Source organism: Pollachius pollachius (assembly GCF_949987615.1).
Source record: "Pollachius pollachius genome assembly, chromosome: 4".
NCBI classification, from domain to species: Eukaryota; Metazoa; Chordata; class Actinopteri; order Gadiformes; family Gadidae; genus Pollachius; species Pollachius pollachius.
The window spans coordinates 15,480,592-15,497,915 of NC_136937.1; the positions used below are offsets into that span (position 1 = coordinate 15,480,592).

General features: G+C 44.4%; 1 protein-coding gene across 1 annotated transcript in view; it reads right to left on the bottom strand.

Annotated features, from left to right (window-relative positions):
- Nucleotides 1-17,324, bottom strand: part of LOC307075201 (netrin receptor UNC5D-like) — a gene marked incomplete at both ends in the record, with an annotated part of 128,059 nt that overhangs the window by 32,019 nt on the left and 78,716 nt on the right. Inside the window, 4 exons of the mRNA XM_079735707.1 lie at nucleotides 980-1,147; nucleotides 1,424-1,598; nucleotides 11,430-11,533; nucleotides 11,786-11,929. Of these exons, the coding sequence (XP_079591833.1) occupies nucleotides 980-1,147; nucleotides 1,424-1,598; nucleotides 11,430-11,533; nucleotides 11,786-11,929 (591 nt within the window). The remainder of the gene's footprint in view (nucleotides 1-979; nucleotides 1,148-1,423; nucleotides 1,599-11,429; nucleotides 11,534-11,785; nucleotides 11,930-17,324) is intronic.

The window sequence follows — 17,324 nt, forward strand, 5'->3', positions numbered from 1 at the left end:
TCCTCAGCACTTTCACAACATAATCTTATCTCTCTCTCTCTCTCTCTCTCTCTCTCTCTCTCTCTCTCTCTCTCTCTCTCTCTCTCTTTCTCTCTCTGCTTGTTTTCTTTCTATTTCGTCTGTACGCTTTACCCCTGTCCCCTCCATCTTATAACTCTTCGTTCTCCTCCTCATGCTCCTCCCATTCGTCCTACAATAACCTACAGACTGAGACCTTGTCCACGGTCAAATGACCACATGTTCAATATGGGGGGGAGAGGAAGGAGGGGCAGCTAGCGATGGAGTGCAGGAGAGATGGGTCCTCTGGAAACATACCTCACTCCAACTAATGAACAACCGCTCTGCTGACCCAGCATTTCATCCCAGGTGGGGAGAATAAACTAAAAGCCTTTTGTGCGGTTTCACTGTAAAAAAACACTTCTGTGATTCAATATTCACTGGCTTGTTCGGTTCCCCATATTTTCTTATTTTCTTTGGCGTTGGATGCCACTAAAGTTGTGGCGATGTTAAATCTATATGACATGTGTGTTTAGTGTTTTTTTCCCGTTAGCATCATTTGTTAGTTCATCTTGAAGCTGCTCTTGGTAAGAATTGAGAGATGTAAAGAAGAGAACAAGATTTTGAACCAAACAACCAACATCCCTTAATTTCTCCACCAGTGGTAAGTGAAGCATTTCATGAAGCTGTGATTGACAGGAAAGATTTCTACCTCAAACCAATCAGGGAAGATATGGAACAGTCAGCTCCTAACGGATATTCTCACATCGCATTTCACTCACTAATAGCTGACGGATGGTGACGCCATTTCTAAAACATTACATTCAAACATTAGCCCGTACATTTGACCTACAGCATCTTGTAATGTTACGGTCATTTTACTGCACAACACTTCTTTATCGTGCTTAATAAGACATGGTGTGTGGTTGACCTCTCCTTACTGTGTGGTGGAGCTCACCTGGACAAAGTGTGTGGAGCTCACCTGGACAGAGTGTGTTGCAGGTGCTCTTCTGCACCGTCATGCCCTCGCAGAAGGCCCCCCCGTTGAGCGGCGCCGGGTTGGTGCAGGTGCGCGAGCGCTTCTGCAAGCCCCGCCCACAGCGCACGTTACACAGCGACCAGTCGGTCCAGAGAGACCAGCCGCCGTTCACTGGGAACACACAAACACAAAAACAAATGGGTTAAGGTTATGATATGCGGAAAATAATTCAATTTAATAGAGTATTAAGTATTTTCATCATATTTGTGTTTTGTTGTATTTACTGACTTTTGTATTTGTGTCGTTCCTTTTGCATTTGGGTTGCGTCTTTTCAATTGTGTTTTCCCGTAATGCGCTTTTGTTTATCAAAATTTGTAAGCGTTTTTGGATGTGCAGTTCAAACGACAACAATAAGCTAATATCTTGCCTCCTGCTAACCTAGCTCACCGTAAACGACCACGGCGGCGTTGGCGCTGCGCCGCTTGGCCACGATGTTGCTCGCCAGGCAGGTGTAGTTGCCCGAGTCGGACAGGCGGGCCTCGGAGATGATGAGGTTGTGGTCGGCTCTCGAGCCGACCTTAGCGTCCGTGTTCAGCGGTTTGTCGTTCTTCAGCCAGGATACCTGCAGACAGCAGAGACGGGATGGAGGGAGAACGCTCTTAAAGCTGCAGTCGGTGAGATATGAGGGTAGTTAAAGCAAGAGAGAGCGGGAAAGAGCAGAAGAGAGTACGATTTTGGAAACAAACAACCTAAATAAACGCCCCGTCCATCTCCGCCGTTGAGAAGTCTTGCGTTCATTCACCTTCATTCACCTGCGGTCATATTTGATTGACAGGAAAGATGGATTCCCTTTACCAAATAGGGAAGAGATGCCCTGATTGGTTAGAAATGAACCGGGCGTGGACTGTAGTCAAAGTTGTCACTCACAGAGGCAGGAGTAGTCAATAAGGAGCGATATCCTCCGAGCGCATTTCACTCTCTAATAGCTGATGGATGGCTATGGCATTTCAAACAAATTACGCACAAAGTATAGCCTTTAAATCATCCCTGCAGCACCCTTAGTAGGATGAAGCCAGTCAGAAATGTGTTTTGTTTTGTTCTTGTGGCAGTACAGTCCTCCCCAATGAAACTGGAAGGCCTGAGTTTGTGGTCCTCTCCAGCTCACGGGCACGTTAGCGAGCGGCTAATGTAATCACTCATGGGTAGATTTCTATTGTTGTCCAAAAAGCACCACATGTCCTGTTGCGTAGCAACAATAAACCAGGAAATTGTGTTTTATTCAATTTGAAGTTTGCATGGGATTATGGACTTTCCTTGGCTGACTCAACTTAGATATTATTGTGAAAAAGAACAAGATCGCCCTGAATTAGTCATAAATATTGATTCGGCAGTCCGAACCAATAACGGGCCTGTGGCTCTTTGATGTCCTCATCAGCCAGGGTCAATGTCGACTTCCAGCCACGCAAATTAGACAAAACTTAAGATGGAAGTGAGGATTTAAGGCTGTTGTCAACGACAGGAAGAAAATATTTACGCCGGCTTTGTTCTGTGGACTTGTGTGACCTGAGGGCCCAGAGTCCTTCAGTCTCTCTCCTGCTTCTCTAAAACAAAGCACCATCATCACTTTTCTGAAACATATCCTCAACACTCACTTAAGAGCTCCAAAAACAAGCGATATCACACAAACAATTATTTTTAATCACAATGATATAATTATAAACGTTACTGAAAGATTACACCTTGAGATTCAAATTTGAAAGATAAACTCCCTCCTCACACGCAGTCACGCACCCCTTATACACAATGCGGCGTGAGCATACAGCGATCACCTGATACAACACTTGTTGTATCACAACAACACCCTGAGAAACGTGGCTTATTGACATCATGGGTTTGATGAGCAACAGTCAAATAGTCAAACTGGGTAACTTTGAATTGAGTCCAAAGTAATCTGGGATCCAGCGGTCCTCCCGTGATAGGGCAGAACTTCTAGGGCGAGACGGCGGGGCTGCCGGGTGGGAGGTTCAGGGGGGTAGGCCTTGTCTCCTGTGTTGTTTGCACAGAGGAAAACTCAATCCCGCAAGTGGATGAAGCTTTCAGAAGGGGATTTCAAATCTGTATTTCTACAGTGGCCTGTCTACACGGTGTTTACAACAGTTAAATACTGCTGGTCGGGTTTGTGTTCACCAATTACACGCTCACAGATCCCCGCCTCCAGATACATGAAACCGAAAATGAAAATATGAAGCGGAGGAAGTGAAACGCCCCGTTCAGTCGGCTTGGAGGAAGACTCCGGTCTTCCTCAGACTAGGCGGGAACCTAAATTGTGATTTGGGAGACTAAATCCAAAGTAGAACACATTTCTGAACACGTAAAACGTGGTGGGGATAAATTCCTTCAAAATGTAAATGTTAAATTTACATTTTGTCTTGTAGAGGCCAGACAGAAGCCGGCGGTACTGACGTAACCGAACCGTGGGCGTTAGGAGGGCTGGGCGCGGGTCAGATCTCCTTCCATTACTAATTCAGCAGCGGCTCTAGTGAGTGAATGTAATTAGGAATTACAAACTGAGGAACGCTCCGCTGGCCGCTGCTCCGCTTGCCTTACTGGCTCTGTAAATTGCTATTAGTGCGTCGTTGGCCTGAGCCTTTCATTGAGGAGACAGACTTTGGGCTCCAGGGGGAGGGGCCTGTTGATTTATGGATGTGTGTTTGAGGATTAAATAGTCAACATTATTCTCGAGGCGTGCGTGTGTGTGTCGTTTAGGGTAAAAATGTCTCTGTGACTGATTGTTTGCGTGTGTGTGTGTGTTAGAGGGAGAGAATTGGCGTGTATGTGTGCATGTGTGTGTGGCAGTGTGGGTTTACATGTGTGTGCGTATGCTGGTTGGCAACGTGTGTGATCCGCGCGTGTGTGTTTGTTTCCTGATCTTTGTGTTTTCTTGGTGTAGGTGTGTGTGCTCCCTGTGTACGTGCGTGTGTGTGTTCACGTTTGTTTACGTGTGTGTGTGTGTGTGCATGTATGTTCTGTGTGAGTTCCTTGTGTTTGTGTGTGTGCTCCCTATCTGTTGTGTGTGTGTCCGGGCTTGTGTGCGTGCATGTGTGCGTGCCGGGGGGCGTCTATTTGCCGAGGGAATATAACAGCAGCCAAAATGCTCCGAGATTGCTTTGCTTTTTCGCACCCAGAAAGAAAAATGTAGCTGTGAAATCAATAAATCAGGGGGCGCGTTGTCTTCTGTCTTCTTCTTCTGATGGGCCCAAAAGTCTTTCATCAGGCCTTTAATTTCCTTCTTCTTCTCAGTCATTTATAGTCGTGCGGGCGGGCGGCCTCCTTGCAGTTCCCTCTCTCCCTCCTCAGCCACCGTTTATTTATAACCTCCGTTTGTACATTCAAACTTCCCCACCTATCGCCCCCCCCCCCCCCTTCTCCCCTCCTCTCTGACGGATGCTGTGGAAGCTGTCGTTTATCTAACTGTCATCACGGAACATCAAGAAAATGTCCACATTGACTCCTCTGATCGTTTCCCACTACTTTGTTCCCCCCCCTCCCCCCCCACTGTACTCAGAGAAATTACGTTTATATGGAAGAGCAACGATTACAATGTCAAGTGCTACTTGGAGCTGATGTATTTCAACAATATATCTGAATTGGAATGCGTCCCCCGGTTCTCTGACATCTCGTACGTGTTCGGAGAGGATAAACAACACAAGGGACGACGGTACAAATCTCGTTTGCACTGTTTTCTGCCAAATCTATGTTTTGATAGATATTTGCAGTTAGTAGTTGGGATACATTAAAACAACATAATCTTTCCACTGACGTCACTCTCTAAGCTACCCACCACTCTTTCATACAGCTCCACTGATCCAATTCAATTTTTTTTTTGTTATTTGTAATTATTCATGTGAGTCCCAGTGACTTGTTTATCGACGTCTCCATCGCTACCCAAACGCTAGCTTTTCTGGGCGAGTCTAAGATGTGTACCAATCATAGTTTTTTGTGACATCCTACTTGTGCAAGCTAATAGTTAATTTTGCGATATACAGATGAAGATGTTGCCTTGGAGACGGTGAATATATTAAGAAATGATATTGTCGGTGGGAAGATACATGATTAAAATAATTAGATGAAGCAATCATTGTAATTAGTAACCGGCTCCGTTTCAATATAATCACTCAGAGAAATATCCACCCGATGCAAATTTAATATTTAAGATTATTAAATGTCTGTCACGCAATTGAGGAGCTACATGTGTTTTGTCTTCCAAACAAACCTCGCTTTGCAGCTCTTTCTTTGTAAATAATAACGGGAAGCTCAGTACCTTCAGAGTTCTTAGAATCCAGTAAGGAGACCGAGACCTCATTACTTTTATGAACCACGGGCTTGAGACACAAAGTCATTCTACTTACAAGCCTTTTTTTTAATATGGCATGCACACAGTGGCACCACTGACCTATATTCAATATTGAACAGACACTCAGATGAGGCCTTGTGTGTTGCACCAGACAATGCGAACCCCGCATTGTTTAAGAAGCGAGGAATCGTTTCAAAGCCGTTCAATCGTTCTGTAAAAAGACAGAATCATTGTTTTACGGGTATTAGGACGGAGGTTTAAAATATAATCCACCTCGTAGAAACACAAAGATTGAGTCCCCCTACAATCACAAGATGAAACAACATCCTTCTAACTCCTAAGCTTCACGATTGGATTTACAAGATTACTGTTTTGATTATTGATCGTCAGGGGGAGTTATCGTTAAGTCTGCAATCGAGTATGAAACATGATTATTTCTCACTGAAGAGCCCAAACCCCATCAGGGGTTACTAACAAAACTAAATCATTCTTACCAAATATTAATAAAGCAATATATCTGCTGCACGCAAAAGCACACACATGTACACGTACGTGCACAAAAAAAACACACACACAAACACACAACCCCACACACACATAAGACAGAACCAAAAACAGACACAAACACACACAGAGACGCATAACCACACACATACAGACACACAACCACACACACACACACACAACCACACACACACACACACACACACACACACACACACACACACACACACACACACAAACACTTGTGTAAGGGTCCTCGTCCATGGTACATGTCAAAATGCTTCAGGGTAAATGACACTGTATGCAATATTTTGGAAACACAAAAATCACACATCCGACCACGGATCCATCGAGTGTCACCTAATGAGGCCTCCTACTGACACTTAGTGTCGATTGATCATATGATTAATCTAAGAGCAGGTGTCCTCTTTCATAATAATAGAGACGGGGCGGGGGGGGGGGGGGGGGGGGGGCATGTCTTTCATATCCATGCACCATCTATGATTAAAGATATCCCGGAGCTCCCCTGAGGACTCGTTTGCACACTCACCAACTCATCGCGTCGGTTTGACACTTCAAAAGGCTCCCCGGCTCCGTCCAAAACACACACCACCTCCTGTGATGCTATGTTTACTCTGTCTCTTTGGGGGCGTGGGGAGTGCCTTTTACCGCAGTATTTTAGTCTCTCTACGAATCCATCGAGAAGCAACTGTTCCAGCGTGCTTTTGATGCTCGTCTCTGGGTCGGTATTAAAGAGGGTTTTGACATATCGGTTGAGGTTTAAGGTGTTCTTTGGGTTCCAGGTCTGCCGTGGTGACATTGTGAGGAGCTGCGGAGACACTGAGTGTCACTTCCACTGACGTCTAGCTGGTTAACGGAGTCCAACGCGCCAGAGAGGCGTCGTCCAGCTGTCCCCCATCTCCCTGTTCTCCGGCGTTCAACGACCCTCCGGCTGATCTCTGCAGCGCTGTCACAAGTCTCTCTCTCGTGGATTGGAACCATTTTTTCATACACTATATATTTTGGATCGCATTTATAAAGTCTAACCTCATGGGAGCTCGGAGTGCTTCACAATGGATGCCCTCGCAGTCACCCGCTCACATTAACCACACACAGAGTTGCACATCGACGGAGGTGTCGACCTTGCCACGTGATTCAACCAGCAACCCTCACACTGCCAGGCGAGTCATCTATCCTCAAAGGCAACGCCTCCCACACGCTTTAGCGCCTGTTTTATCCTCTTCTGCGTCTCCTCCCTCACTCTGAGTGCTACGAAGGCTAGGTTTGATGTTCTTTCTACTTGTGTGTTTGAGTTTTTCTTTTACTTTTGTGTTTAGCACGCTCTGGTATCCAAAGTGAATTTTCGAGGTATTTTGGAGCCAGTAAGGGTTTCTTTAAAGGGCCCCTACTTTACCACCAGGTGTTAGTGTGATTAGCCATTACAAGCCATTACCCACTTATGATGTCAAAAATGCACAGAAAAAGGCCGATTTTTAACTGGCTTGTAATGGCTTATCACACTCACTCCTGTTGGTATTAATTGCAATAGAATTTATTTCTAAAAATAAATTTGTTTTTTCTGTATTATAACAATACATCTTATTTATTTAATAGCCATATTTATTCATTGATGTATTATTTATCTAACACTGACTTAAATGGCTTCCATACAATGACACACATAACAAATCAAATATATCAGAAATTGCTATGATAAATCCCAAACTATCATGACCCACGAGCAATATATTGCACCACAGTGGAAACAGTTGTGTAGGGCCCATTAGGGGTGTAGTCCCTCATGAATGTGAGCGATTTGATACACACCTCGATTACAGTGGCGCCGATACGACACACCGGGTGCTTTAGTTTTAAAGGATTCAGTGCGACTGGGTTTGATTAGTGGAATAATCTATGAGATTTGATGCGATTGGATACACTTATACTTGAGTGTATCCAAGTAAGTGACAATAAGTGATTTTGTATATTTTGTGAATAAATAAAGAAAATAATATTGTAGTGTTCAGGGAGGGCCACGGAAATGATGACCCTATGAAATAAAAGTACTTTTTGTAATCAAACATCTGTGTCAGGAAGTTGGCGTGTATGAACCACAACGTGATAGTTGCCGCTGGCTTTGCTGGGGAACAGCAGCCTACAGGGGTTCTGGTTAAGGATGGGTTCAAACGATGGACAGCGTGACCTGTTAACCTCGCTCATATCCCGGCTGGGTCGCTACAGGTGGTAGCTAACACACAACAATACACAATTGTTCTGCATAATAATGGTTTCTGAACTCCAGAATCCGGCCCCAAAATCTGTGAATAGGCCTTTGGGTCCGAAATAGCTAACATATAGTTAGTATATATAGTAGTATTATTATTGGAATCTGGTACAAAGCGATGTGAACTAATGCTAGTATATGCAGTTTTTGTACAAGCCTGTGTTGTAGCTTCACCTTGACAAACAAGGCGAGGCTTGGCTGCCAAAAAACGTCTGAATAATGACCTTTTTCCCGGTGGGAGGATAATAATTAATAACTCCATGACTGTGAGCCCAAAGTCGCTGCCTCCGTTCTGTTGGAAGGGAAGTGGAAGTGACAGGAAGGTAATTACATACGTATGGTGAGATTGCGTTTTTTCCCGTAGCTCCGTTCATCTCAAACCAAACTGGGGGGTTTCATTAGTTCATACGCCCCACCCCGTCCTCAACCGCTCTGCCTTCTCAAAACCTTACACCACACACACACACACACACACACACACACAAACACACACACACACACACACACACACACACACACACACTCGCACCACCCACCCCCATGTTGCTATGAGTTTCAGGAAATCAGATCAACAAATCCAAGCCAATCTGAATGACACCAGGAGGGCACTCTGAACCACATCAGGATGGGTCACAATCTTCTCTGTGTCCTTGGGGTGAAATCCCATCCCCCCTCCCGTCTGAGGAAATGTTTGTGTTCATCACATAATAATTACATTTGAAGTGCTTTGGGTGAACTTTGGGATGAATGGATTAATGATGAATCCCTTTAGGGTGCAGGAACCCGGGGCTGGTAATGAGGGTTTAATGGATGGAAACTGATGTTTGTTAGTTTGTCTTTTGGTGGGTGGTCATAGAGGAGGCTCATTGAGAGTAATGAGCATGATGATTACACTCAAAGATTACATAAAAACATATACAAACCTATACCGGCATTAAATTCATTCTCTCTTTACTAAATCCACTTTGAAATAACCTATATAAATACAGTTGTCCTCCAGTTATATTGGATTTTTTCTCATATCATATCTGTAAAGGGGAGAACACAGAGGGCGAGAGAGAGCGAGAGAGAGAGAGAGAGAGACAGAGAGAGAGAGAGAGAGAGAGAGAGAGAGAGAGAGAGAGAGAGAGAGAGAGAGAGAGAGACAGAGAGAGAGAGAGAGAAAGAGAGAGAGAGAGAGAGAGAGAGAGAGAGAGCTTTATTAATAAACCTTGAAACTCTCCCTGCTGCCACTGTGACGGCTCCTCCAACTATTTAACTGAATCATCACGCATCCCGGGGTCTATTTTCACTCCACTGCCATAAAAGGTGCAGTCAGTCGAAGAGATTCTGCCATCTTTGGGTCTTTGCGCAAACAAAAAATGCTCCAAAATGCAGAATCCATCTGTTCAGAGGCGATACATTATCCTCAACCTGCGTCTCACTGACATTGGGATTATTACCTCTATCAATAGCATTACTGGTAACGCCATTGTCTCCGGCATCATTAACATAAACATGCCAGTGAGTATTAACACTTAACCCCCCACACCCCCAAACCACAACCCACCCACACACACCCACACACCCAGAACCACAACATTATTATTTTGGCAGCATAATATTAGTTGGTTTAGCTAAGACTCTCCTCTCCGTGACCAGGCTCTATCCTTGTTTCCCTGCGGTTTGATTTACATTTACATTTACATTTAGGGCATTTAGCAGACGCTTTTATCCAAAGCGACTTACAATAAGTGCATTTGTTACAATAAGTACATTTCACTCCGATTTGGTTTCCCTTGAGAACAACAGCAGGTACAGCAGTGAAATGACAGAATTGATACGCCGGAAAAAATAAATAAATAAAAAGGTAATACTAAATAACTAAATAATAGTAGAAAAACTAACATCTGTAAAAAAAAACTAACATTTGAACATGTAAATGTAATTCAGTAGACCGTTGTGTCGTTGTGTTGAGCATTTAAACAAATGATCACAATGCTACAACAGATGCAAGACCCTGGAACAAAATAAGCAAAATAAGTTGAAATCTGCAGTGTCATGGGCTCAAATAAAGTTTAGCAATTAAACAAATCACTGAGCGCTGCAACAGATGCCAGAACCTGAACAAAAACAATAAACCTGTCTTTGAATGTAGAGGACTCTGAAGGACTCACACTACTATGGAGTCATTTAGCAGACATTTGTATCCAAAGCCCCCTACACAGTGACAACAGTTGAGAATACATGTCAACAGTAGGTCAGGGTTAAGGGCGATTAAGGGTAGGCTGCCGACATCAAACCCAGAACCCTTCAGCTGGGAGTGAAACAGCCACACCAAGGCTTCCCAACAGTTTTTCTGGCCATGACCCCAATTCTAGTTCTGGAAATGTTTGCGACTCCAACTTCAACTTTTGTGAACACAGATTGTTTTACCTCAAAAAAACCAATTATAACATCTACAACCTTATAGTTCATCGCATCGCTCCTCCACCACACACTAAGTGATTAGGGGCAGTTTGCTCCTGGCTAGGAATCAATAGGCAGTTATTTCTTATAAATAGCAGGTTTTTTGAGAATAAAAAGGTTTGCTATGATGGATCATCAAACATCTAAAGCTAAGGTCGGCAATCCCCCGCGACCTCATGTGCATCTCAGGGGACCAGAGTAGGGTCTCGACCCCAAGGTTGGGAGCCAGTGTCCTACATTATCCTGCCCCAAAACATTGCATCTTCGTCCTTGTTCTCCGACTGTTTGTTAAGATTCCTGCTCCCCCTCTCCCCACTGTCCCAGAGCTGCCTGATCCACTCCCACAGTGTCCACGTCTCAGACACCCTGAGACAAGTGTGGGCGGGGGGTTAGGGAAGGTATATCCACAAAGCCTACATGTGGATATTATTCTGGGCGTTGCTATGGCAATACACAGAGAAGGGACATATTTGTTGTTGCATTATGTACCGAAAACATTGTCTTTGTTGGCCTAGTTTCTATGAATTTCTATGAATGATGCATGAGGTGTTGTACTATGGGATGGTCAGGGAGGGGGGGGTGTACACCAGTACTCCATTTGTACGTTGTGAATCTTTCATTACAAACAGACACACATAGAGCGGGTGTGTGCTTATGTGTATGTGTGCGTGTGCGTTTGTGTGTGTAACATTAGAAATAATGAGGTGCTTAAACCGGTAAATAAAAAAAGAAGTAAACCCAGCCGAGCTATTGATTTTATGTACACAATCATGTGAGAACAGATGAGGTTGAAGTTGGGGGTGTAGGGAGTGGGGGGGTGGGAGGCGGGAGGGGAGGTACGGGAAAAAGGGGAGGGGCCGTACCTCGGCCAATGGCACGCCCTCTGGGGGCCGGCAGTGCAGCACGAGCATGCCCTTAAGAGGCACCTCGGTGCCCTGGGGGTCCTGCTCAAAGTTCTTCCTCAGGTCTGGAAGGAAACAGCAGAGCAGAGCAGGTCAGGGGACACCACTTGGACACACACACACACACACACACACACACACAAACACCATTAAAAACATATACAGCATAAACACAATAGTCAGCAGTTAATCAAAACAAAGACAAAACTTTCAACACACACACAGACAAACTTTTAATACAAAAACCCACACTCACTCACACACACACACACACACACACACACACACACACACACACACAGTGCCCCCCCACTTACATGCGATGCGGACGCTGGCCTTGCGGCTCTTGGACGTCCCCAGGTGGCTCCAGGCGACACACAGACACCAGTAGTCCTCGGGCCCGTGGAAGTCCTCCACCTGCTGCCGCGACACGTTAATCAGGACCTCGCGGAACTTCAACCCTGGATGGGGAGGAAAGACACCGTGGTGATTGACGGGAGGGAGGCGGGACAGAGCCGGGCCGGAAGCCAACCACTGAAAGCAGGCGGAGTTACGCTTCGTTCTGTGACGAGAGATCTTCTACCGAAAAAATGTACATTGACGCTTTTATCCAAAGCGACTCACAAAAAGTACATTTGTCAGAAGAAGGTGATACAATAAATCGCTGTAGTCTGTAGTAAGGAAGAGAAGAGAAAATTATTTGCAACCTTCGCGAGGGACTTGAACTTTCAGGAGAGGATTTTAAGGAGTGTGTTTCTATAGTGGCCAGCCCACCCAGGGTTGATTAGATGCTTTACAGACGCTTTAACAAACAATGCCGGTGTCTGGACAGGATGTTTAAGCGTAATTGTCTTTTCCACCAGGAGAACTTTACTAGTGCTGGCGGGGTTTGTGTTGCTGTTCACCAATTACTGGCTTATTGATCCCCACCTCCAGTGACATGATTGGTCTAAACAAATACAGAGAAAAGAAAGCGAAACACCCCGTCAACAAGATTTTAGCTGGTGTGCTTTCAGATTTTAGATCATAAATTGATTTGAGAATAGATTCCCAGCATATGCCTGACCAGTATACAGTATTTTTCTCTTCCTTAACCAAGCAGAGTTGGTTCAATGTTAGCAAAAGCAACACAAAATCCAAGTGATTCCATGTTTCCATCAGCTGATACTTCCACAGGTCATTTCAAGGGACTCCCTGCCCTCTAGCTCTCCCCGTGTGTCCTCGTTAACGAAACGTCACCTGTGTTAACTACTCATTATGTCCAGGTGTTTTCTCGGTGTTTGAGCTCGTGGTTTCTGTCGCTCATTACGTTTGTTTCTGCATGTTTCTGACCCATTTTATACAGTCCATGGATTTAATGGCCAATCAATTAAATCAACCAATCAAACTTCCCTAACAATCAAAACACATCCCTTCTACAGTTTGTCCACTTAATGTGTCAAATGTGGCAAATTACAGAAACAAGATACGCTCTAAACATCGTTTCATCTCTTAATGCGCTGCCGACTCATTAGAATAAAAATCCCAGGGAAACGAGGAGAATGCTAATCGCAGGGCGCAGCCATTAAGCTAATTGTTTTTCTCTCAAGAAACACGCAATACACTTGACTCGACTTGTTTCCTATGAAGATCCAACTCATTAAATCGGGTTTTGAGAATATTCTGTATATTGTCAATCCCCCCTCTTAAAATGGCACAGCGAGCCAGTGATGAACGGCTGGTTGCGAGGTCAGAACAGAATATGGCTGACCTAGAAGTGTGTTGGGACTTGTCCTTTTAGGGGGAGCGGGCCCTGTCCCTCGCTCTGGGATGACAAACACTGAGTTATGAATGTACCAATAGCTTTATGTTCTACATGAATATGAATGCTAGAGGTCACAGGAAATAATGTGCCATCTGTTCAGTCATTTATGTTTGTTTATGTGTGTGTGTGTGTGTGTGTGTATGTGTGTGTGTGTGTGTGTGTGTTTGTGCATGTGCGTGTACGTGTGTGTGTGTGTGAGAGAAACAACCAAGGTGTAGACTAAACAAAGACAGCCAGAAGTCCCTCCTCTGACCAACGTTTTCCAAAGAGGAGGACAAAAACAAGCTGTGTGACTTTCAAAAATCCTGTCACTCAACACAAAAAAATAGAATTATTTCCCCATTATAATTGAATTCAACACAAAAAAAGAAAAGAGAAAAATAGGAGGGATCTCGACCAACTCGTACTTTATTTGATTGTCCGAGGAAAATTAGTCTATATATTTTTTTCCATTTCTTTCCCCCCGGTATTTTTTGGTTCTGATTCTCCCACCTCTCCCCCCCACCATCCCCACCCCAAGGCCCATGGCTCAGGAAACAGCGCCAGGAAAACCTGATCGCTGGCTTAGAAGAAGCATCCTCCACCCTTAACCCTCCACCTGGCTCTCTCGCCTCTGCTCTTCACTCCATCTCCAACACTCCCACTCCAGGAGGAAAAGGGAGCTTTTTGTGTGTGCAAAGAGATACACTAATGCCCCGGTTCTCCTTGATCGCCCGCGTACTACCTAGCCTCGGCCCTTTCGCTCCCTCACTCACCATTACTTTCTTTCTCTGTCTCTCGACTTATTGTTCCACCTTTCTTGAACCGGTTTCCCCCTTTCCTCCTCGATTTATTTTCTTCATCCTTCTTCCCACCTCCCTCCCTCCCTCCCTCCCTCCCTCCCCCCCCTCACACTCCCTCCACTCCCAGTCTCTCTGTTGCTGATTCTTCCACTAAATCCACTCTGAGTACGGCTGCCTGTGTTCCGCACTTCAAGCCATCCTCCCCCCAGCAGCCGCCCCAGGTACAGCTGGACCCCTCGTATCTCTCTTTGTTTACAAGAATCGTGATATAGACACCCCCGCCCACTCTCCCACTACCGAGCTAGGCTAGGTAGCGTCACGCAGTTGCCCAGCCGGTGACAGTGACAGTTGACACAAGTTCTGGACGTGTCCGTCTGTCTCTCACACACACACACACACACACACACACACACACACACACACACACACACACACACACACACACACACACACACACACACACACACACACACACACACACACACACACACACACCCTTCAGCCTCCTCGTCTCCTCCAGTCTATTCTCTTCTGGGGGTGGGGGATTACTCTGGGAGCGTTGGATGTAATCGAAGCGCCCAGCGGTGGACTCCCACGAGCCACGACTCCTTTCTCCTCCACTCCTCCTCCTCTGTCGCCTTATCTCTCCTCTACCCCCCGTTCAGCCCTCCTTCCCATTCTATCTCTCCATCAAAAGACTCTGCAGGAGCCGCCACTTCCCCCCCCCACCCCCTCAGATCAGTCACTACCCCGCCACCGCTGACAAATTCTAATCTCTTTCCCTTCCGCCAACTCCTCCCTGGCCTCCCTATCTCTTTCCTCCTCCTCCTCTTCTTCCTCCCATCTCTCCATCCGAGTATCAACTTTTCGGTGGTGGGCGGATGCCTGAACCCCGCCTCTACGTGCCGCCTCCACCTTCCTCTCCTCCCTTATCTCGCCCGCCACGGCGCTGGTGTTGAGCCTCACCATCCTAACACTCCCTCTCATCGCGGCGCCCTGAAACGAGGACCCAGAATATCCTCCTGTTGGCTCGTGAGATCTCACTTCCAACCTTGTGACTCAAATGTTGTTTGTCCGATTAGTCGTTTACTTTGTACATTTGGAATAAGTGCTTTGATATACTGCGCTTCAAGGCTTGGACGGGCTATTTTTGGACCGCTTGTCAACTTTTTTCCTGTAAACTCCCCTCGGATGGTATAGGGTTTAGTCCAAAGTCCCTCTATGACTTTACACTTCTTCCTAAAATCATCCGTAAAAAATGTATTAGCGGCAGTCGGTTTCCAGTGTGTGTGTGTGTGTGTGTGTGTGTGTGTGTGTGTGTGTGTGTGTGGGTGTGTGTGTGTGTGTGTGTGTGTGTGTCTGTGTGTGTGTGTGTGTGTGTGTGTGTGTGTGTATGTGTGTGTGTAGCGAGCCAGTCGGCATCAAAGGGCTTACCAATTGGACAAGGATGAGGAAACATAATCGACAGTATTGTATTTAAAAAACACATCCATATTGACCTTTTGATCATGTAGTTCCGAACTCACACTGCATTTGGTGAGTTTGTTTTGATACTATGATCCTTTATAAATAGTCCCAAATATGTGAATTGTGAAAGCGCCTGGTAACACAGCAAGGATTTCAATGGGGCTATCTTTTATCGGGGGCAAGTGGGCTTACCACAGTGAAAACGGCCTTGCAACATCCACACGCCGCCAGTTCAAAACATCCCTGCATTTTCTAAGATCCAGCATCCAAGGATTACGGCGTCACACTAGCAAGTCAAAATAGCCTGCCCGTGGCACTTCATCCTCAATCACTCTATTCTGCACTTCTTTTAGTCTCAACTAAAACAAAGGACCATGACTCAAATACAATCGATGTTTGAAGTTGACATAAGCAGACTATCTTTTTTCGAAAGAGTTGTAATGCTTGATGACGATTGACAAAAATTGTGCTTGTGGCGTCCTTTTTTCAGCTTTGTCAACTGCATACAAAGCAACACAACCCCACATGTGACCTTGTTGCATATGTGATCACACGCAGCATACACAGCATTTCCAGTGTGTGTCAAACTCTTTATATCTTTGCCAGAGTAATGGATAGATGGATATCTATCTTATAAATCATGTTATCTCTGTTATGAAAAACATTGAAACATTGCCGGGCAGCATAGATCCTTCAAAATTGAGAAATATCTGAAATATCTCACATTTGTGTAAAGATACATTCATGGTGATGACTGAAATGTGTTACATATGTTTGGAGTCCCTGAAGGATATTTGTAGCATCTAATAAAACACCCTTGATGATATACAGCGTGGAGAGATATTGATGTATATTTACACACACACACACACACACACACACAGGATCAAAATCATGGATCACACATATGTCTTGAACTGACCAGATGTATCATATAGTGACGCATCTCAGTTCATATTACCAGGCAGCACAGCATTTGCTTGGGAACATCAAATGGACTACTAATATTTCACTCAATCCTACAAATACATTTGTCCCGAGAGTGACAGCTGACTGACAGACATGGCTCAATCATTTGACAAAACACAACTTGACTCAACTTTATAAGTCACAATATTGACTAGGAAGAATATTACTATAATTGATCTGTATACGTTTACAATATGACTCAATAATATAACTCCATAATGTCCTAACCCTAACTTATCATAACATTATTCACAATATGCCTCAATAACTCCATAATATAACTCCATAAATTCCTAACTTATCATAACATTATTCACAATATGACTCAACCAACTAATTCATGATGATTTCATAACTTAACATAACTTTATTCACAATTTCATAAGGTCATAACTTATAACTGATTCCCAATACTACTCAACTATATTACTTCATAATGTCATTACTTATAACTTTATTCACAATTCAATTCAACAATCTAACTTCATAATGTCATAACTTATATCTTATTCCCAATATGACTCAACCTATTACTTCATAATGTCATAATTTATCATAACTTAATTCACAATATGACAAAACAATATTATTCATAAGGTCATAACATAACTTCATATTCACAATATGATATGATGAGTGGTTTGACTCATAAAACAACAGTATGACCAAGTAGCGAAGGCTTGTTGTGGAATAACAATAGCACAAATAATCTTATAGTTATATTGATATATCTGTTGAGACAGTTCACTATATAGGTAATTATTTATGTATATTTATAACTGGGAGATGTTTGAGCATTCATTCATTGGATCATTTTTCATGGCTAACAATGTT